Source organism: Taeniopygia guttata, chromosome 14 (assembly GCF_048771995.1).
Source record: "Taeniopygia guttata chromosome 14, bTaeGut7.mat, whole genome shotgun sequence".
In the NCBI taxonomy this organism is placed as follows: Eukaryota; Metazoa; Chordata; class Aves; order Passeriformes; family Estrildidae; genus Taeniopygia; species Taeniopygia guttata.
The window spans coordinates 7,703,073-7,724,050 of NC_133039.1; the positions used below are offsets into that span (position 1 = coordinate 7,703,073).

At 56.3% G+C, this 20,978-nt stretch overlaps 3 protein-coding genes across 4 annotated transcripts; 2 read left to right on the forward strand and 1 right to left on the reverse strand.

The window, feature by feature from the left end:
• Nucleotides 1-752: 752 nt before the first annotated feature.
• On the reverse strand, nt 753-9,748 carry PALB2 (partner and localizer of BRCA2). Of its 2 annotated transcripts, XM_030284798.4 has the most exons (14): nt 9,608-9,748; nt 9,460-9,519; nt 9,261-9,348; nt 8,654-8,677; nt 6,655-8,547; nt 5,194-5,984; nt 4,878-4,961; nt 4,604-4,759; nt 4,156-4,241; nt 3,718-3,879; nt 3,449-3,565; nt 3,039-3,126; nt 1,872-2,020; nt 753-1,033 (listed from the first exon to the last, which is right to left on the reverse strand). In XM_030284798.4, exons 1-14 carry the CDS (start codon nt 9,731-9,733, stop codon nt 802-804), a joined length of 4,056 nt encoding a protein of 1,351 aa, XP_030140658.4. In that variant the 5' UTR covers nt 9,734-9,748; the 3' UTR covers nt 753-801. The 2 variants fall into 2 exon arrangements, with proteins under 2 accessions (XP_030140658.4, XP_072791853.1); XM_072935752.1 differs by lacking the exons at nt 9,261-9,348; nt 9,460-9,519; nt 9,608-9,748 and adding an exon at nt 9,083-9,215 and having other exon boundaries at nt 6,655-8,953.
• DCTN5 (dynactin subunit 5) lies at nt 9,679-14,237 on the forward strand (the record flags this gene model as incomplete). The annotated part of the gene is given in 7 exon segments (NM_001245339.1): nt 9,679-9,779; nt 9,947-10,015; nt 10,312-10,430; nt 10,852-10,963; nt 11,599-11,701; nt 11,928-12,019; nt 13,909-14,237. Coding segments are annotated over 7 exon segments (564 nt in total). The 5' UTR covers nt 9,679-9,731.
• Nucleotides 14,238-15,281: 1,044 nt separating this feature from the next.
• Nucleotides 15,282-20,812, forward strand: PLK1 (polo like kinase 1). Its single transcript, XM_030284804.4, has 10 exons — nt 15,282-16,078; nt 16,204-16,372; nt 16,450-16,594; nt 16,954-17,047; nt 17,551-17,770; nt 18,229-18,387; nt 18,469-18,546; nt 19,032-19,186; nt 19,605-19,787; nt 20,111-20,812. Exons 1-10 carry the CDS (start codon nt 15,710-15,712, stop codon nt 20,315-20,317), a joined length of 1,779 nt encoding a protein of 592 aa, XP_030140664.1. The 5' UTR covers nt 15,282-15,709; the 3' UTR covers nt 20,318-20,812.
• Nucleotides 20,813-20,978: the final 166 nt, after the last annotated feature.

A 20,978-nucleotide genomic window follows, 5' to 3' on the forward strand; every position in this document is an offset into this window, starting at 1 on the left:
GGACCGGGATGAGAGCGGCAATCCCGGCGGGACCGGGATGGACCGGGATGGGAGTGGCAATCCCAGGCAGCGATCCCGCGATCCCGGCGGACCGGGATGGACCGGGATGGACCGGGCCGGGAGCGGCAATCCTGGGCAGTCATCCCGTGATCCCGGCGGGACCGGGATGGACCGGGCCGGGAGCGGCGATCCCGGACCGGGAACACCTCCACTGCGGGACACTCCAGACCCTGTCTGGGCCCTGTTCCAGGGCTCGGTCACTGCACAGAGAAGTTCTACCTCGTGTCCAGGTGGAACTTGCCATGCCCGTAGCCTCTTGTATTGCTCAGCACCACTGAGAAGAGCCGGCCCATCTTCTTGGCAGCCCCTTTAGATAATTGCACACACTGATAAGGCCTCTCTCAGCTGTGTCTGCTCTGGAGGCCCAACTCCCTCAGCCTCTCCTCGTCAGGGAGATGATCCAGTCCCTCCATCATTTTCACAGCCTCTGCTGCACCCGCTCTAGGAGCTCCGTGTCCTACTGGCCTGAGGAGCCCAGAGCTGGACACAGCTCTCCAGAAGTGCCTCACAGGACTGAGCAGAGGGGGAGGATCCCCTCCCTGACCTGCTGGAAATGCTGGAAATGGTGACACCACTGTCCTCCCCCAGGGCACAGTGCTGGTCAGGGCCAGCTCGGTGTCCGTGCAAGCCCCCAGGTCCCTGTGTGAGCCCCCCATACAGCACGGACAGCACTGACAGCGGACACGGGCCGGTTCCAAAGGCAGCACGTTTAATGGCACCGCAGGCGCTCAGCCCAGCCCGTCAGGCGGCTCCCGGCTGCGGCGGCTGGTACCGGTACAGCTGCACGGTCCCGTCGCGGCGCCCGGCCAGCAGCACGGCCCCGCCGGCGGCCCAGCGGGCCAGCGCCCAGTGTCCCGCAGGGCCCGGGGGCAGCACGGCCGTGCAGCGGCCCCGCAGCAGGTCCCACACGGCCACCGCGCCCGACGTCAGCACGGCGGCTCCCGCGGTGTCCCACACGTCACCCTCCAGGTACCTGCGGGGACACGGGGGTCAGCAGGAAAAGGGGATGTGCAGAAACGCCATGGCAGCCTTTGTTCAGTTAGCCCCGGGCTCAGTTAAAGATTAATAGCAACTGCAGGCAGCCCACAGTCCGGACTGTTCCTCCAGTGCAACTGGGAAGGGAGGAGGGCAGGAAAATCCTCCTGGAGATTCAGAACATACTTGAAAAAGGAGTACTCTTAAAAACGTAGTTCTCTTAAAAAAAAAAAACCACAAATGTCCACGGCCAGGTTGGACAGGGCGTAGGACAATCTGGTCTAGTGGAAGGTGTCCCTGCCCGGGGCAGGCAGTGGGACTGGATGGTCTTTAAGGTGCCTTTCAACCCAAACCATTCTGTGATTCCACGACTGTTCAGTGACCAAGACCTTGGTCCACCAGTATTCCCCCACATCCATCCCATTTCCTGCATAAGGACACTGCAAGGCTGAGGCTGCTGATGCCTGAAAACACAGGACAGGAAGGAAAAGGCCATGTGCCTGCAGGCAGCTGCTGCACACAAACAAACCTGGCAGTACCAGGAGGAACCCAGCGACACCCCCCCAGTCCCTGGGGACAAAGCCAGCCCCGTGTCCCGCGGTGACAGTGACAGAGCTGACAGGGCGAGGGGTCAGCGCACAGCCTGGAGCGGGCAGGAAGCAGCCCCCGGCCCCCAGCCCGGCCCGGACGCACCAGGGCCGGACGCAGCCCCTAATCACGGGGAGATGGCCGCTGGACCCCTGCCGGAGCTGGCCTGCTCCCCGGGGCTCTCAGGGGCTCTCCCAAAGCCCCCGAGGAGCCAGCCCAGCCCAGCCCAGCCCAGCCCCAGGACTCGCCTGCCTGCCGGGCCGGGCGGGACGCAGGAGAACATCACCCCCGCACTCCGGCCCGTGCGCGGGTTGAAGGCCACCACTCGGAACGCTGGGCTTCCACAGGACTCGCTCTCTTTGGCGTGAGGATGGCTTAAAACAACAAACAAAAGGCCCTGATACGGAGAGGGAAAATACATCACTAAAAACAACAGCAGGAGGAGGAAAACCAAAATAATTTTCCAAAAATTAACTGCTACACTCTCTCTAATCAAAGCCCCATGAACAGTGATGGATTATTTTTACTGAGGAAAACAGAAATGGTTTACTTTCCTTATCAAATTAGATAAAAGCAAAAGCAGCTGCTGGCTGATAAAGGCTGATGCAACACAGCATAGTGACAGCTCAGTGATCCGAGTGATTTATGAATTTCTCTTCCTGTTTAAAAAAGCTAAACCTGCCATAGGATGAGGTGACACTTCAAAAAACAAAAGAAGTAAAATTTCTGGGTAACATTTTAATCCCTACAAGCTTAAAATGTAACAAAAATTCCATGAAATGCAGCACAACTGAAAAGAGTGGCTCACAGCCACTAAAACAAACCAGCATGAAATATCCTGGGATGGATAATGTGAGGAAGACTCCAAAGAGTCTGACTCAAGACACCATTATTGGACAAGAAATTCTTGTCCCAAAAGGTTACATGATCATTGAAAACAATCAAATCCTTGATAAACCACAAAAACCCCTGGGAATCACAGCACAGGCAGAAGGAAGTGGGGAAAGATGCTTAGTATGGATGCTGGTTTCACACAGCTCATTCCCTCGGGCTTATATGTCCAGAGGATCCATTCACAGTGGGTTTCTAATGCTGGCAGCACCCACGTGTGCCATGGAAGAGGCTTGCCAAGCACCAGGCCTGGGCAACTGTACTTCTGCTTCCCACACACAGCATGCTGCAGCTTTGGAATACACCAGGATGCACTGCTCCCCCTTTATTAGCACCCTGCAGAAAGCCAGGGCTTGAGGCAGCCGGCGTAGGCTATTTATTCCTCCTGGTAACCTGCTTACCCTTGAATTATTTGCAGTGTATTGAACCAGAGCTGACAGTTCAACCTCTAGCAACTTCAATCCTTTCTACTCCCATCCCAGTCAGGGCAGCCCAAGCATGAACTGTCAATTTTGTGTACGTACGGAGTCAGAATAGGCTCGATGGCAGATGAAAGCTGGGTAGGAATAACCAACGTGCATGTTCCTCAGGAGCTGACCCGTTTTCAGATTCCTGCAGTTGGTGAAAACACAAATTCTGACTCATTTCTAATCACAGTTACACCCCTGTGCAGGATGGACATGGGTTTGGTTCCACATTCAGCAAACTAAGCCAACAGCCAGGAAGGGTGTAGTGAGGATGACACAAAAGCAATGGAATTACAGCAGCACAGCTCATTCCCTGCCTGTCTGGCTGTGGTGCCACACTGACCACTGGCCCTCTGACAACCACCATTTCATGGTGGCCCTGCAGCCAGCCAGCATCCCTGTACAGCCCCGCAGCTGCTGAAACTGCCCCCAGCCCCGAAATTGTGTGTGGCAGAGGAAACACTCACCAAACCACAATGCTGTTCCCTGCAGTGGTGCCCACCAAGGCCTCCCTCATCCCTTCTACTTCAGCAAAGGCCGTAACAGTTTCTTCAGGGGGCATCAGAGTCTGCCTGTCCTTGCTCCTGAAAGGAGACCAGCACAGAGAAGAGCAGGTAACACAAAAAGTGTGAGTTCTGGAAGAGGAGCATGACACTGCTCAACATCCGAGGTGCTCCCTCGCTTTTATCCCACCCACCACACGGACACCACCGCAAAGCAGCACCCGCAAACTCACCCCCCTGTCTCTGACAGAGAAACCATCTCTACTTGCTGCTCCTGCATGGTCCTGCTGCTGCTCACCAGCCTCCAGTCCTTTAGCCCAACAACTGCTTTTATATTTCCAGTTTTCACTAGGGAGTGCTTGAATGAGTCAGTCTCAGAGGAATAAAGCAAGAGCCTAAATCAAGAGACAAGCACACACCATGACAGGAGGAAGCCCCACTCAAACATGCAGTAGCATATAAAGATCAGCCTGTGTTCAGTCTGCCAGCTCTGAGGTGAATAAACAGGTCTTTACAGTTGATTTTTAGACACCCCTTCCATATTTTCCAACTGTTAAAGCAACTGAGAAAGTGTCACATTAGTAAAAAGATAATTTGAACCACTTCTCACAAGGAGTTGAACTGCAAAACTTCTCAGGGTGCAAAGCATTAGTAAGAAATAAATACAATACCTTATTTCTCCAATCTCCAGCTCTCCCAGTGCTACACACACAAGGTTACAGGTGTCTGGCAGAGGAACAATCTGGATTACAGGAATCTGGGACAACAAAACAAGAATTCAGTGCCACCCAGAGTGTCCCTTTGACTATATTCTCATTTTCTAGAGTGTTTCAAGTAAAATGATGTGGAGCAGAATTGATTTTCAGACCCCTCTCAAGAATCACACTTAAATGAACAGCTGAACTCTCTGCTGACTGGCTGCCTAATTAAATAAGCCCCACTGATGCAAGAGACAAAACGTGTCTCCAGGAATTCTAAGGGGAAAAAGCACAAGTGAAGTGCAGCCACCATTCTGCATGAGGTAATAAATTCCAGCAGATAACACGCTCCAAGCTCCTTGTATCTTGGGAACTAACACAGGGCAAGAAATAGCTCTAGAAACAAGGCGTGTGTGCCTACCTCTGGCAGGCGCCAGGTGTGCACCCTTGCCCAGCAGCAGGGTGCCCGTGGCTCCCAGAGGGACACGGCGCTCTCGGAGGCAGTGACCACCCGCAGCTCCCTGCCGCCAGCTGCTGCCCACCACACGGCACTCACGTCCACCGAGCACGACGGGTCCTGCCCAGACAAACACCGCTGCCTTGTCTCTGACAGGAACACTACCTGCTGCACTGCTGTGACACTGTGTCTGCAGAGCTGCTGCTGCCTGGGGAGCAGCCCCCTGCTGTTCTCCCACCTTTAGCTCCGACACAAACTGCAGGCTCTCTTCTCTGGGGCCATCCGGCAGCACTGGAGTCAGCGGCTCTGCTACATCTCTTCTCTGCATGAACAAAGTAAAGAATGAGGATAATCCAACTTTGAAATTCTATTCAGCACCTGCAAGAATGAGGCAGAATTGCTGCATGCTCTCTGTCACTCTCATGCAGCTACTGCATGCCACTGCTATGATCCATGCAAAGAGAACTTTTCCCTGAAGTCACAACTCTGGAAAAAGAGGATTTGCCCAGAAAACCACTGGCTTAGTACCCTTCACAAAGATCCCAGCTTGTTACCTGTTCAGGTGAAGCTCTGCAGGATTCCTGCTCTTTGTTCTCTGGCTGCTGATGCTTCTCCAAGGACACAGTCTCATCAGATTCCTTCTCAGGACCTCTTTCAGCTGCTGAAGGCAATGTTGTCCCTTGCTCCTCCTGGTTTCTGGCAGCCCCTGCGGCGCAGCTGTCAGGGTGCAGTGGCACAGCAGGGTCTCTGTGTGTCACATCCCCCAGGACCAGGGCAGCTGCTCCTCTGGGGGAAGCTGAGGTCACTGGCAAGGCAGGTACAGAAGGTGTGTCAGGGAACACCTCAGTGTGCAATGAAGGTAAAACACCTGGGGTTGCACCCACAAAAGGCAAAATAGATGAGGAAATATCAGGGTGAGTGGAAACCTCAGCTAGGACAGTCCCCATGGGAGTAAATAGCAATTCATGGGTGGAAAGCTCCTTCTTGGAAGTCAGGCTTTCCGTGCAAGGGAGTTCAGGCAATCCAGTTTTGGAAGGCAAAAGCAAATTACTTCTGAGACTTTTTTCTTTTGGCTTCATTTGTGCATCTGGTGTGTCCTCTGGAGCCACACCATCCCCAGACACAAAATCCTTCAAGTCATTCACAGGGGAAGGCTTTAATTTCTCCAGTTTCAGTACTCCAAATTCCTCATTTGGTAAGTGGAAGTCCCTGATGCCCAGCTTAGGGACCAGCCACTGGAGGCTGCGGAAGGAGAAGAGGGAGCCACAAGTGTCCACAGCAGGGAGCCCAAGGGCAGCAGCACCCTGTGAACCCATGGGACTGCTGCATCCTCTGCTGCTGTCATCTAAACACAAGAATACAAGACAAAACATAATGTCAGAAAATAACCAGCAACTTGCCTTTTCAGAATCTCTGATGAAGGGTGTCTTGGATTAAAAAAAAAATCAAAACACCATAATCATCTTAACACACAGAAGTGACACTTTTCTGGAAAGACACTGCACTCTGCAGTTACTCTGTACCTCTGGATCAACCTTTGGCTCAAACACCACCACCAAAGCCTGACAGATATGCCTGAATGCGCTGTCAGTTTGGTTTATTTGTTTTCTCCCTACGCTTTCTCTTTTTACAACATTCGCAGACCCCCAGAAATGAGAAAATAATTATTAGCATGCAGACTCAGTTGGAGGAACAGACGGGCATTCACTGCTGGCAAACCAGCCCTAGTGTTCACAACCTTCTCTCCAAAAGCAAGGGCAGCTCAGTAAGTTCCCAGCTCTGCTCCTGCTCTGCTCATTCCCTGCACAAGTTTCTGGAATTGTTCAAGAAACATGGGCACCACAATGATCTATTTTTAAAAAACTAAATCTCATTTTTAAATGAATTAATAGTTAACCCCTATTGTATTTTCTTGCATAAGCACAGCAGAGTGTAAACAGCAGGGCCTGCACTCACAGGGATGTTCCTGCCTTGGGGAATGGGGCATTTTGGGGAGTTTCTATGTGAGGAGGTACCTGTTGAGCCTGCCTGGGGCCTGCGTCTGGCAGAGCAGCGCAGGGAGCGGCGCAGAGGGACGCTGACCCCAGGGAGCTGCTCAGCTCCCCGCTGTCTCTTCACACGCCGCACTGGATGGTTCTCTCCCTGACACACAGGAGCATTGGCTTCCACATCTCCCACATGGCTGGCACAAGTGGCACTGCCTGGGCTCGGGGAATCGCTGCTGTGCAGTGGATTTTGAACCCGCTCCAACGGAGCCTGATGGCATTTGCCTGGCACTTGGCTCCCGCCCGCAGGAGGGTCAGGACCCGCTGCCCGTGTAGCTCCAGTCACTCCTGTCCCTGCAGACCCCAGTGCTGCAGCATCAGACAACCTCCTCTCATCTGAGGATGACCTTTCAAGGCTAGCATCACAGTTTTTCTTTTCACTCTGGTTCTCATTTGACAGCAGAGTACTGCTTTCATTGGCCATTGTGGGATCCTGACTCTCTATAAGCTCTTGTGACACTGGATGCATGGGGGCTTTGCAGGCAGACTTTCTTCTTCCCTTCTGTTTCCTCTGGGATTGTCTCTGCTCTTGCCTTGTGCTAGCGATGCTTTGCTGAGAAATGGATTCAAGAGAAGTGCTGCTGCTGCTGGATGCAGGAAGAGATTTCTGAGAACTACTTGAGTTTGCTTGATCGTTTTCTACCCCAAGAAAAGGGAAGGGCCCAGCCCCGGGCTCCAGATCACCGTTTCTCTCTTGCAAGGACTGATTGGGGTTTGCATCTTTCTGCTTGCATTTACTCCGCTGACCTTTCTTGCTCCTGCCCAGCTGGCCGAGGATTACAGCATCCAGGTCCACCTTCCTCTGGCAACTGGACATGCGGCGAGTTGTCCGGACGTAGTACTCGACGGGGAAGAGCAGCCCTTCAACCACTGTGCAAGAGCTCAGCGTGCCCTCGGGAGCCAACGCCTGGTCAGCACGAGACAGCCTGGGCTCAATTTCAAGCTGTCGACTCTCCAGCAGTTCTTCAGCAGCGTCCAGAGCTTTATCTGCAGGACAGGAATTTAATGTATTGGTGTCACTTTGATGTCCTTCATGGGTTTTGCTCTCCTCGGTTATGGTGTTATTTCTGCTGTCAGGCAATATTTCATTTTCTGACATTAAATCCAGGAGCCCACGTAATTGTCCCTGATCTTCACACAGACTCTGACCCTCTGGCTGTTTTATTATACTGGGGGATTCTTCTCCGCCATCACCTCTGGGGTCAAGTAAAACAGAGTCTCCATGCTGTGAACACGGCTCATGTCTGTCAGGTGTGGCCACAGCCCCCAAGGACTCGGGCTGCCAGATGTCCCTGCTGTCCCTCAGCGCATGTGGGGACAGCTCAGGCTCTCCTGCAATGACGCTGCTCTCAAACACATCCTGTACAAGCCCTGATGCTGCATCAGGAGTGAAACTATTTCCTTCTCCCTGCACAAGCACTGCCCCAGCTGCCCTTTGAGCAGGTTCCTCAGTGTACGAGATGCTGCTGTGCCTGAACACTGGTGACTGAAGCTCCTCTGCACTGGTAGTTTGATTTTTCATCACTTCACCAGCACTGATTAGATGCACATCATGCACCAATTCCCTTTCCTTTGATTCCAGAGCCTTCGTCCGTCTCCGCAGCTTCATCATGCCTCGGGAGGTTTGAGGCTCTTTCTCCACAGGGACAGGCCTGATGATCCCACAGCACACGTGTTCCTGGCTGTTCTGAAAGCTTTCTGCCCGAGGGCTGTCCTGTGGGCTAACTTCATCACTGGAGAGTTCTGGAACATGCTTAACTGTGACAGATGTTGTCTTCTCCGTGTCAGCATCACAGCAGGTTTTAGTCTGTAACTGAGAGGGCTCACCTCTGTCAGCACTAGGAGATGTGTTATCTCTAGAACCTGGGGGAAAAATGTCACACGTGTAAAGTACTCCTAAAGTCCTGTCCAAGAAAAACATCACATGGTAAAATTAGGCTTTGTTATCAGGGAAAGACGGGGATCTTACAGGCAGGATCGGAGCACTGCGGACCTGGTGAGGAGGGAAGCAGAGCAGAAGTTACTGCACACCTCGGCTCAGCCCAGGGCAAGGGCCGTGTGGGGTGTGGGGGCAGTGCATGTGGCCGCAGTGGCCGAGGACAGCGGGGCCGGTGAGGGTCAGCAGGGCCCAGTGAAGGTCAGCAGGGCCCGGTGAGGGTCAGCAGGGCCGGCTGCAGGATGGTCCATGGGGCACTAAGGAGCAACAGTGGCCACCGGGTCCCCGGGTGCTCCCACCGCCCTGTCCTGGGGGCCTGCCTGCAGCTCCCACCTGGGGTTCCCCGTTCTCCCCGGCTCCCATGTGGGGCTCCCCGTTCTCCCTGGCTCTCACCTGGGGCTCCCCGTTCTCACCTGGGGCTCCCCGTTTTCCCCGTTCTCACCTGGGGCTCCCCGTTCTCACCTGGGGCTCCCCGTTCTCCCCGGCTCCCATGTGGGGCTCCCCGTTGTCCCCGTTCTCACCTGGGGCTCCCCGTTCTCACCTGGCGCTCCCCGATCTCCCCGGCTCCCATGTGGGGCTCCCCGTTGTCCCCGTTCTCACCTGGGGCTCCCCGTTCTCCCCTGGGGCTCCCCGTTCTCACCTGGGGCTCCCGGTTCTCCGTCGCTCCCACCCGGGGGGCTCCGCTCCCGCCGGCCGTGGCTCCTGGCTCGCTCGGCTCGCCGCGCCCGCTGCGGACACACAAGAGCCCGGCGGGGCTGGGACGGGCTCGCGGTGCCCGGTGCCCCCGGTGCCCCCGGTGCCCCCCGGTTCCCCCCGGTGCCCCGGCCCGGCCCGCTCACCCGCAGCCGGGTGACGGTCTCGCTGTACTCCCGCCTCAGCAGCGCCAGCTTCTCCCGCAGCTGCAAGAGACACCCGTCGGGATGGGCCCGGCCCGGTGCCGGCCCGGTGCCGGTGCCGGTGCCGGTCCCGCCGCCCCGGGCCCCGCACCTTCTCCCTGTCGGCGCCGCTCAGCGCCGCCCGCGGGGCCTCCATGGCAACCGGGCGGGAGCGGCCGCGGCGGAGGTGACGCGGCGGAAGCGGCGCGGAGCGGGCGCGGCCGGGCGGGGCGGCCATGGAGCTCAGCGAGATGCTCTACAACAAGTCCGAGTACATCGAGACGGTGCGGGGCCGCCGGGGGAGCGGGGGGAACGGGGAGCGGGGAGCGGGGAGCGGGGCCGGGGGAGCGGGGCCGGGGGGAGCGGGGGCACCGGGGCCGCGGGGCCGGGCCGGGCTCGCTCTGCGGCGGCGGGCCCGGGACAGCCGCTGTGACCGCCGTTCTCCCCGCAGGCCTCCGGCAACAAGGTGAGCCGGCAGTCGGTGCTGTGCGGCAGCCAGAACATCGTCCTGAACGGCAAGGTGAGCGGTGTGCCCGGCCCGGCCCCGCTGCTGCGGCGGCCCGCGCTCCGTCCGTCCCCGGAACAACACCGCCCTGCTCTGTGCCTGCCTCTGTAATGCTCGCTGGCATGACCAGCAGCGCAACTGGTGCTTCCAACCTCCTGCACCTTTGCTTTGTTGTCGCTTTTCTTGTGCGCGAAAGAATCGTCCCTAAAGTAAGGGACTCTTGCTGGAGCGGCCAGGCCTGGCGGGAGTCTGCGTGGTAAGTGCCAGCACAGCAGCAGAGGGAGCGGGTTTACCTGTGTGTCCTTCTGCAGACCATCGTAATGAACGACTGCATCATCCGCGGGGACCTGGCGAACGTGCGCGTGGGACGGCACTGCGTGGTGAAGAGCCGCAGCGTCATCAGGCCGCCCTTCAAGAAGTTCAGCAAAGGGTGAGATGCCTCTTCCTTTACGGAGATGCCTAAAAAATCTGACAGCTTGACTGAGTCCTTTGTTCCAAGAACTCTGTTCCTTTTGGAGCAATTTGCAGAATACAGCTCTCAAACCTGCTCTTTCCTCAGATGCTGAGCTGTGCCTTGGGGGTTGGTGTTCCCATCAGACTGTTGGATGGAAAGGGATAGATTAGAACAGCAAACTGAAGAGCATGTTTCAGTTTTTGTGTGTTTATTCACCACATCTTCCTTCTCATTTGGGCCATCCTTTAGAGAGGAGAAACCCAAAAACTGTTCTGTCTCCCTTAGCACCAGATCCACATCTGTTAATCCATCTGGGGACAGGAGGCTCCACAGGGTGATTCTGGGTCTAGCAGTGCAGTTTCTTTGTTGGACACATACAAATACTCTCCTGTTGCAGGGTGGCTTTTTTCCCTCTGCACATTGGTGACCATGTCTTCATAGAAGAGGACTGTGTTGTCAACGCAGCCCAGATCGGCTCCTATGTGCACATAGGCAAGAACTGCGTCATTGTGAGTGCCATTTCTGGATTTTCTGTGAACTCCTGGGTGCTGCTGAGGCCTTGTGACAGCAGCTGGAGGTGTCTGCACCAGCTGGCTGGAGCAGGCTCACCTTCTCTGCGCCGTTCCTTCCTGCTCCTCTTCCTTCTCTGCAGGAAGCTGAGTTTTCAGGGTCACTTTCCTGAGGATAGCATGTTCAGCTGCTGCTGGCTGCAAAATCCATCCCAAATGTTGTCCCTGTGGCTAATAGCATTGCCTGGGGAAGGCAGCCTGGCCACAGAGTACAAGTACAATTGTGTTTCTGTGTGAATAAGACAAAATAGTCAAGGCTACTGTGTGCTGAGGTAGAGAAGACCTTGCTGGTACTGCTTGACTTGGGTTTTTTGTGCGAGTTTGAACATTGACATGTTAATGTGCAGTTGTACCTGTGCTAGTTGAAAGCAAGCAGACATTTTTCCTCAAAAAGAAAAGTTAATTCTGTTGAGAGGAGCATTCAGTCAGGGTAAAGATTTATTCCTGTGATCTCTTATAAAGGATATGTTTTGAGCAATTGATCTTCTTGAAACTTAGGTAACATATCAGTAATAATAAAAAAACCTCATGTTTATAGTGTCGTAAATATAAACTTTTCCTGTTCTCTTCTTTAGGGACGTAGATGTGTTTTGAAAGACTGCTGCAAAATCTTGGACAACACAGTACTCCCTCCTGAAACTGTAGTTCCACCTTTCACTGTCTTCTCGGGCTGCCCAGGTATGTTCCCTCTATCTTCCCTTGCACAAAACTGCAGATAATATGGATATTTTTATTTTAAATGGGATTTCTATAACAAAGGTGCCCATGAGTACTTAGTGCCTAAAAATAAAGGTATTTGCTGCACTGAAAAGTAGCACTTTTAACTTGTGAAACTCCCTGTTTCAGTGCATGGTGCATAGGTGGCACACGATGAGTGATGGCCATGCTGTCGTTGTTCTTCCAGGACTCTTCTGTGGGGAGCTCCCGGAGTGCACCCAGGAACTCATGATTGACGTTACCAAGAGCTATTACCAGAAGTTCTTGCCGCTCACTCAGGTCTAGTAGCCCCGTTGCCGTGTCTCAGGCACACAGAGCGTTCTGGGGGTGGGCAGAGGGCTGTTGTCCAGTGAGGCCGGAGCCCTGAGCACCTCTGTGCCTCAGCACCACTGGCCTGGCCAAGCAGTCCCTGGTCAAAGCTGCTGTGTCCTGTTCAAACTCTGTGTGTCGTCCAGTGTACTCCATTCCACGTTGTCTGAGCTGTGCCACTGGGTGTTCTGGAGCTGGGAAGGCTGCAACGCCTGCCTTGGGGCAGCAGCTGGGAGCGAGGCAGAGCTGACATGTGCTCCGCAGCCTCAGCCTGGCTGCTCAGTTCTGTCTAACCCAAAGCTAGGCTTAGGTTTGCTAGGAGCAGTCTCCATCCCAGCAGGGCTGTTCTGGCTGTGCTCTGGGCACGTACCAGGGCTCAGTAGACCCAGGCCTTTCCTTTGGCCCGATACTTGCTGCCCTTGGGCTGGCATGCTGAGGTGCATGCCAGCCCAAGGCCTCTTCCTTTTCTCCCTGGGACTCTCTCCAGGGGTACATCGTCCTGCTGCTGGCTTTAGGAGTTTTGGCTGGCACTGACACCTGTCTTTCTGTGCCTGACAGGATGTTTCTTAGCTTTTTGCTCCTGAAGCAGACTCAGTCCTGTGCTCTCACCCCTCAGGGCTAGTGTTCTTGGGGTCAGTGCCACTTCTGAATACCACAGACCTTAAAGAGCCAAAGGCTTTTGAAAAGAGGATTGCCATGTCACTCACAGAATTCAAAGCAGCAGAAAGTGAGTATTAAAAGTGAGACAATGCTGCAAATGTTCCCATTTATTACCCAGTGTCTGTATTTGCAGAAAGCTCTTCTGTGCATTTCTGCATTATGAAACTTAAGAATGACACTCAGACTTCTTAGAAAGAGTGAAGATTTCATTTTGGACGTGCAGTAGAGCATGAATAGTTCTTGCTGAGAGCATCTCTGAAAGGTGGAGGCATCTGATGCTTGTGTACCTGAGTACAGACAGCTGCACATCAGGCTGCCTACTCTGGTTGTGCTCTGTTAAAGCTTAGCATAGTCCTGCTCTAGGTTTTAAACTGGGGCTCCTGCATGGTGCCGTGCAGCAGCTGGGGCCAGGACACGTGTTAGGTCTGTGGTAGGTGTGTGGCTGTGGATGAGCAGCCCTGGAGCCTCAGCTGATCTCTGTAGCAAATGCTGATACACCTTAGTAGCAAATAGCTGTGTGAGTACTAACGTGTGTAGTAGCTGCTGTACATCCCATGTAAAACCACTGACTGGTTTGTATTTTTACTGTACATAAATTAAAGGCTCTTCAGCTGTTCAAGTGACTCGTGACTCTTCAAATCAAACCAGATTGAGGTTCCTGCTGTGCCTGGGCATGATCCACAGTCCCTTGTTCTGTGACTGCTACAGGCTGTTCTGGCTGTCCTGTGCATTACAGAACGTAGTAAAGTGTGAAACAGCTTCTTGCTCCCTGAGCGGCCTCCTCTGTCACAGACTTGACAGGTTTGGGGCTCATTGTGAGACTTCCTGCAAGTCAGGAGTTCAGAGCACTGCTTTGTTCCAGGGTGTCTCTGCCAGTGTCTGGCAGGAGTGGGGTGTCTGTGCTGTGTTGCTGTGTTGTCAGCTCAAAGTTTCAACACCACATTGTGTGTTTCACCGGGATCGCTTGATCAGCAGCCACAGCAGCAGGGAGAGGAGTGGGAGAAGGGATATGAGTTTGGGAGTGGGGTGGCAGCTGGAAAAGTCTGAGTGATGAATTTCCACAGCCACCTGAGAGCAGAGCTGTAGTGCATGAAGGGATGTGTCACTGCAATTTCATGTTTCTTGGCCTGCTCTTCCTTCTAGCTGTCTGAGCTGACTCTTCTGCCTTAATTAAAACCTCTTTTGTTGTCTTTGTTAAGGTGGCCTCTGGCAGGGCCTAAAACCAAGCCACCACTGAAGATCCCTAACACCCAGCATTGTTAACATTCCTTTCACTGGCCACTTTCTCCTCCTGCCTCTGAAGCATCCCTCTGACCTGGGCTCAGCTCTCCGCCTCTGCCAGTTCTGGGAAGATGGAGTGTCAGTGTCCCAGCTCTGCAGGCAGCCTTCTATCCAGCATGGTGCAGTACACAGACAGGAGGCTGTGCCTGTAGCCTGAGGAGCTGCAGGAGTGGGGAAGCATATCCTGCGGGGAGGGGAATGTCTTCTGTCAGGAATCTGTACAAACACTGAGCACTTCTAACCCCAAGTTGCTGTGTGGCTTCATTGATCCCCTTTGTGTGCTTTGCTCAGAGGACGGGCAGGGTGTGCTGCTGGGCTGGAGGATGTTCAGGGTCCCTGGGAGCACATCCCTCCGTGCCTGTGAGGAGTGAGGGGCTGCCCGGGGCTGTGTGGGAGGGTCTCAGGCACCAGGCAGTGGGGACAGTGCTGTGTGGGCAGCAGAGTGCCCCGGGATGATCCCAGAATAGCACTGGAGCTGTGGCTTGGTGACCTGCAGGCTCCTGGCCCTGTCCGTGCACTGGGCTCTCCAGGACACCCTGGCACGGATGACCCGTGCCTGTCCGTGCACTGGGCTCTCCAGGACACCCTGGCACGGATGACCAGTGCCTGTGGGTGAGGCTCAGCCGGGGGCACTGGCTCAACCCGCCGGGCGAAAGCATGGAGTCTGCTGGCCACTAACATCTGTTCTTTGTTAGCCAGTGCTGAAAGCAGCACCTTCTGCTGAGGGAAAGGAGGCCACAGGATGTTAAAATTTCCTCAGTCCGTGGGACTGTGCACGCCAGGGAGCAGAGAGCAGGTGTCGGGGCTGCGGCACTGCTGCTGCGTCTGTTTTGGGTCATTTTTCATTGGTGGTGGAGTTAAGGCATGGGAGCACCCCAGGGTCACTGCTCCTGGCAAGGGGGGCGCAGGAGCAGCCCCGGAGCGCTGGAGTCGGGGGTGGGCGTCAGGGCTGAGGGGGACAGCGGGCAGTGAGGTCAGGGCAGCCCCTCAGGACTGCCGCCCGAGGGGCAGCGGGGTGCCTCCGCCATAGAAACTGGCGCAAGGCCGGCGCTCGGGCAGCCGCGGGGAGCGGGCGGTGCCGCCCGGCGCCTCTGCCGGGAGATCCACGCCGGCGGCAAATCCCGGGGAATGTCCGCGGGGCCGCGCCCGGGGTCCCGCGGGGCCGCGCTCGGCCCGGGGCTCGGCCGCGGGAGCGCTCCTGGGCCTGCCGGGGCCGCGCACAACGGCCGCACGCGCACACCGCGGGGGCGTGCCGCTCCCGGCTCCCATGGTGCGCCGCGCGGCGCGTGGATTTTAAATCGTGCGGCCAATGGGGAGCGGCCGCGCGCGGTAACGGCCCCGGCGCCGCCTTTGAACCGCGGCCCGGGAGCGAGCGGGGAGCGCAGCCCGGCACCGGGACCGGCACCGCTACAGGCACCGGGACCCCCAGCTGCACCGGCACCGCACCGCCACCGAGACCCCCAGCTGCACCGCTACCAGCACCGGCACCCGCCCTGCTTCGGTACAGCCACTCGGCACCCATCACTGCACCGGTACCGAGACCCCCAGCTGCACCGGTACAGGGAGCCGGCACCGATCGCTGCACCGGCACAGGCACCGGCACCCACTGCTGCACCGGGGCCCGCCGCTGTTTCGGTGCAGGCACCGCGACCCGCCGCTGTGTCGGTGCAGGGAGCCGGGCTCCGGCGGTGCCCCAGCGCAGCTCGGCGCGGACCCAGCATGAGCGCGCCGGGCGGGAAGGCGGCGCGGCCGGCGGCGGCGGCGGAGCCGGCCCGGCCGGCGGCGGCGGGGAAGGAGGTGCCGAAGGTGCTCGTGGACCCGCGCACCCGGCGCAGCTTCGTGCGCGGCCGGTTCCTGGGCAAGGGCGGCTTCGCGCGGTGCTACGAGCTGGCCGAGGCCGAGAGCCGGGAGGTGTTCGCCGGGAAGGTGGTGCCCAAGTCGCTGCTGGTGAAGCCGCACCAGAAGGAGAAGATGTCCATGGAGATCGCCATCCACCGCAGCCTCTCCCACCGCCACGTCGTCGGCTTCCAGAGCTTCTTCGAGGACGACGACTTTGTCTACGTCGTGCTGGAGCTCTGCCGCCGCAGGGTGAGGGGCTGGGGGCGGGTGTCGGTGTCCCCGGGTACGGGCTGTCCCCTTCCCCGCGTCCCGCGGTGCTGATCTCATCCTTGTCCCGCAACCCCGCCCCGGTACTGACCGACCGTCCCCCACAGTCGCTGCTGGAGCTGCACAAGCGGCGGAAGGCGCTGAGCGAGCCCGAGGTGCGCTACTACCTGCGCCAAACCATCCTGGGCTGCCAGTACCTGCACAGCCACCGCGTCATCCACCGCGACCTCAAGCTCGGCAACCTCTTCCTCAGCGACGACATGGAGGTGAAGATCGGTAAGTGGCAGGGACCCCAGCCCAGGGACCAGCCAGCCAGGGCATCTTGGGCATATCTCATCTCCCTGTCCCCCCAGGTGACTTTGGTCTGGCCACCAAGGTAGAGTACGATGGGGAGCGCAAGAAGACCCTGTGTGGGACACCCAACTACATTGCCCCAGAGGTGCTGGGCAAGAAGGGGCACAGCTTCGAGGTGGACATCTGGTCCATTGGCTGCATCATGTGAGTCAAACTGCCTTTCAGAGGCCGTGGGGATGGGCAATCCCTGTGGTTCTGGTCTCCTTGGCCCCTCTGAGCTTCAGTGTGATCCAAAGCTCCAGGTCACTGTCCCCACAGTGCTGAGTCCTGCTGCCAGGCAGCTCCCAACCTTCCCCAACTGAAACTTTCCCTGCAGGGTGCTAGATTCCAACTTCCCTGTCCAGGGGACAGGATCCAGGCACAGTACACATAGCTGTCAATGTGTCTAATGCTAAGCATGTTCCCTCTGCCAGGAAAGCCCCTGTGCTTAGGACATGGCTGCTTCTATGCACAATCTGAGTCTCTTTTGCAAAACTGACACCTTTTTGTCTGGGAATGCCCAGGTACACTCTTCTAGTGGGGAAACCGCCTTTTGAGACATCTTGTCTAAAGGATACGTACATCCGGATCAAGAAGAACGAGTACACCATTCCAAAGGTATGCTGCTTCCCATGGAGCATCTGTGTGGCTCACAGTGGTGCTTGGTGAGCCTCCTGCTGCAGCCTCTGTGTCTGGCACTCCACGGGCTCTCACACAGCAGGGCAGGGGCTCTCAGTGCTGGGGGCCTTGTTCAGGTTGGGGTGCCGTGAACCTCGTGGGGAGCCAGCAGCTCCCTGCCCCCAATCCAGCAAAAATCTGAGCTGGGCTGTTGATGTGTGGGGGTTAATGGACATGGGCAAGTCCATGAGGTCTGGGCCAGGTCCTCAGCTCATCCCACTGCTGATGAGCTGGTGTTGCTCAAGTAATTTGACCTCAGGCTTTGGGTGCTGTTAGGAGCCAGTTCTCTGTGCTACCCAATTCTGCTTCCCCAGCCTTGTGTCCCACTTGCCTGATGCGGCACTGGAGCTCTGCTCCAAGTGGAGCTTCCCTGGGCTGTAAACCCTGTTCATTTGTCGCTAGTGCACATTGTCCCCAGTCTCTAAACTCCACCTGTCCCTCAGCACATCAACCCTGTGGCTGCGAGCCTCATCCAGAAGATGCTGAGGTCGGACCCTGCCACGCGCCCGACCATCAACGAGCTGCTGAACGACGAGTTCTTCACCTCGGGGTACCTCCCCGGCCGCCTGCCCACCAGCTGCCTCACCATCGCGCCCCGCTTCTCCCTGGCTCCCAGCAGCATGGAGCTGGGCGGGCGGAGGCCGCTGACTGCGCTCAATAAAGGTGGGTGTGCGTGCCCAGGTGTGGCTGGGCTGCAGTGCTGGACAGGGCCTGCCCGGCCTCCAGCAGCATCCCCAACCTTCAGTGTGCCTCCCTCTCATCTCCTGATCTGTATGGAAACCCAGCATTTGTGGGTGAGGGGGCTCTGCCCAGGACAGTGCTGCATTCGCTTCAGCTTTGTAATGGGCTCAAACTGACACCTGGAAGTTCCACCAGAATGTGAGGAAGACCTTCTGTGCAGTGCCTGAGCGCTGAACAGATTCCCTAGAGAGGGTGTGTGGAGTCTTCCTCACTGGAGGTATTCCAGAATCCTCTAGACACGTCCTGTGCTCTGGAATTACCCTGCTCATGTCCCACCATGGTCCCTTCCATCATGATCCATTCTGTGTGTCGGGTGCTGTCTGTACGTCTGGTGCCTTTGGAAACCTCGTCCTGGTCACGCTGTTCTCTCTCTTGCCCAGGACTGGACAGCCCTGCACAGGAGCCCTTGCCGGACAAGGAGGAAGCGGCGGGGCTGCGGGAGGTGGCAGATGCTGTCAGTTGTCACCTGGCTGACATGTTGCAGCAGCTGACTGCAGTCAACGCAGCCAAGCCCTCCGAGAGAGTAGCAGTGAGGCAAGGTGAGCCTGGGGCAGCCCACGGGCCTCGTGGGTGCACAGCCTGTGGGAAATGTCTTCTAACAAGCTGCTTTCTTCCTGCAGAAGAAGCTGAGGACCCAGCCTGCATTCCCATCTTCTGGGTTAGCAAATGGGTGGACTACTCGGATAAATATGGACTCGGTAAACACTATGGGTGGCAATGCTTCTGGCTTTCCTCGTGTCTGAGGGGGCTGGGAGAAGCCTGGATTGGGCCATTTCCTAGGTCTGGGTTTTTAATCACCTTATTCCAGTGTGTGTGTCCAAGACCACTGCCAGGAATCTTGCCACATATCCCCAGGAATCCAGAGCGGTGGTCACTGACCGTCAGTCCTGGCCACTTTAATGTGGGCAATGGTACCTGTGCATGAGGTGACCAAGCTCTCCCCAGCCTGCACAGGGATCCATGGTGGCAGCAGAGGCTGTTTTTGAAGCAGCTGATGCAGTAAGGGAGATGACAAATCCAGAGCTGGAAAAGTGCCAGCCAGAGCTCCCCGAAGAGCAGACCTGGCAGGGACATGGTGGGGTGGCTGTTGGGGAATCTCTGGGTGATAAACCATCTGCCTTGGTGCTTCCCACCGCCAGTGGTCCTCTGAGATTGGAGGTCTCACGGGGTCCCTTCTGGGCAGGTTACCAGCTCTGTGACAACAGTGTTGGAGTTCTCTTCAATGACTCCACTCGGCTCATCATGTACAACGATGGGGACAACCTGCAGTACATTGAGCAGAACAACACCGAGTCCTACTTCACTGTGAGGTCCTACCCCTCTGCCCTGAACAAGAAGGTCAGTCCTGGGGACAGGAGCCCTGGCTGGGGAGTGGTGAGGCTCCTGCCACCCTTAGGCTTTGGTGGCAGGGTGGGTTCCAGGGAGAAACATTTATTGGAGGTCACTGGCACTTTGCAGGTTTCCTCTAGCTGGTGACACGTCTTCCCAAGGACAGACACTAGCAGCTCTAACTGCTGTCTGAGGCTCATTTATGAGCACTTTCACAAAATTTAAGTGCTCACATGACTTGTACATACCAAAGTGTTCAGCAAAGCGAGTCTGATGTGTTATGGTCAGAGTAAACTTTGCAGATTTCCACAAGTTTTTGCAGTGACACCTCAAGCTCTGAAAGATGTAAGGAGGGTCTAGGACTGTGATGGCAGTCTCTGTTTGCCCCCCTGTGCCTGGGGTCACCCACAGCCCATCTCTTCTGTAGATAACACTACTGAAGTACTTCCGGAATTACATGAGCGAGCACTTGCTGAAGGCGGGGGCGAACATCACGCCACGGGAAGGGGACGAGCTAGCCCGACTGCCCTACCTGTGCACCTGGTTCCGGACCCGCAGTGCCATCATCCTGCACCTCAGCAACGGCACTGTGCAGATCAACTTCTTCCAGGTGAGGCTCTGTGCAGGGCCGTGCTTGCATGTGGTGCTGCAGGAGAGGATGGCTTGAGCCAAGGCTCTGCACTGGGAGCCTGGCACTGGGAGCTGTCTGTGCTGGTACCTGAGGCCCCCAGACTCTCCTGGCTCGTGAGGGGCTGTGCTCTGGAGCAGCAGGCTGCCTGCTGCAGCCAGCTCTTGCCCTTTGCTGCACTCTGAAGGAATTCTACAGAGGGACTTTGTCACACACCCTGGGTGCTGCTGAGATGGCTCATCCAGAGGAAATGCTGCCCCAAGGAGCACAGTGCTCAGTGACCGTGTGTTCTCCTCTCCCCCCAGGACCACACCAAGGTGATCCTGTGCCCTCTCATGGCTGCTGTCACGTACATAGATGAGAAACGGGACTTCCGCACGTACAAGCTGAGCCTGATCGAGGAGCACGGCTGCTGCCGGGAGCTGGCCAGCCGCCTGCGCTACGCCCGCACCATGGTGGAGAAGCTCCTCAGCTCCAAGTCTGGCTCAGGCCGGATGAAGTCTTCCACTTAGACCCTGTTCTTGCTGGACTCAACATCTGTGCCGCACTGCCCAGCTGTGGAGGGAGAGGTCTGGCGGCTTCCCTCCCGTGGCCCAGCTGGGTTCCCGCTCCTGGGTCTGGGCTCATTGCCGCTAGGAAGCCCCTGCTGCTGTGGGAATGGTGTTGTCCACTGACTGGTGCCCAAAGGTTTCTTCCTGTTCCTAACAAAGTGTATTTTTAAATTCCCTACCTAGTCTGTTTTTCTAATTTCCCAAAGACAAAAACCCAGCTCCAAACCAGCCCTCTCATTTGAGGGCCTGCTCTTGAGAGAGCAAAGCTGGCACGTGAGGTGCCCGTACATGGCTGTGTCTGTGCTCTGGGCTTCATTTCCTCTGGTAGAAGCTCAGGTAAAGTACTGAACAAGCCCGGAGTGAGATTTGAGCAATTGGGCTTTTAATACTAAAACTCCATGAAACCTCAACTTTTGTATATTGCATAACTTGAATAAAGATTGTTTTGACACAGCATCCGGGCTGTTTCACTTCCCATTTCCTTGCTGAGAGAGGGGGCAGCACCTCTCTGGCTTCCCCTCTGAATGAGGCATCCTCTTGCCATTAGTGACAGCCCTGGGCTGGGCTTGCCTCTTCCTTGGCTCCATGACTAATTATGGCTAAAGAATCAGCACAAGTCCTC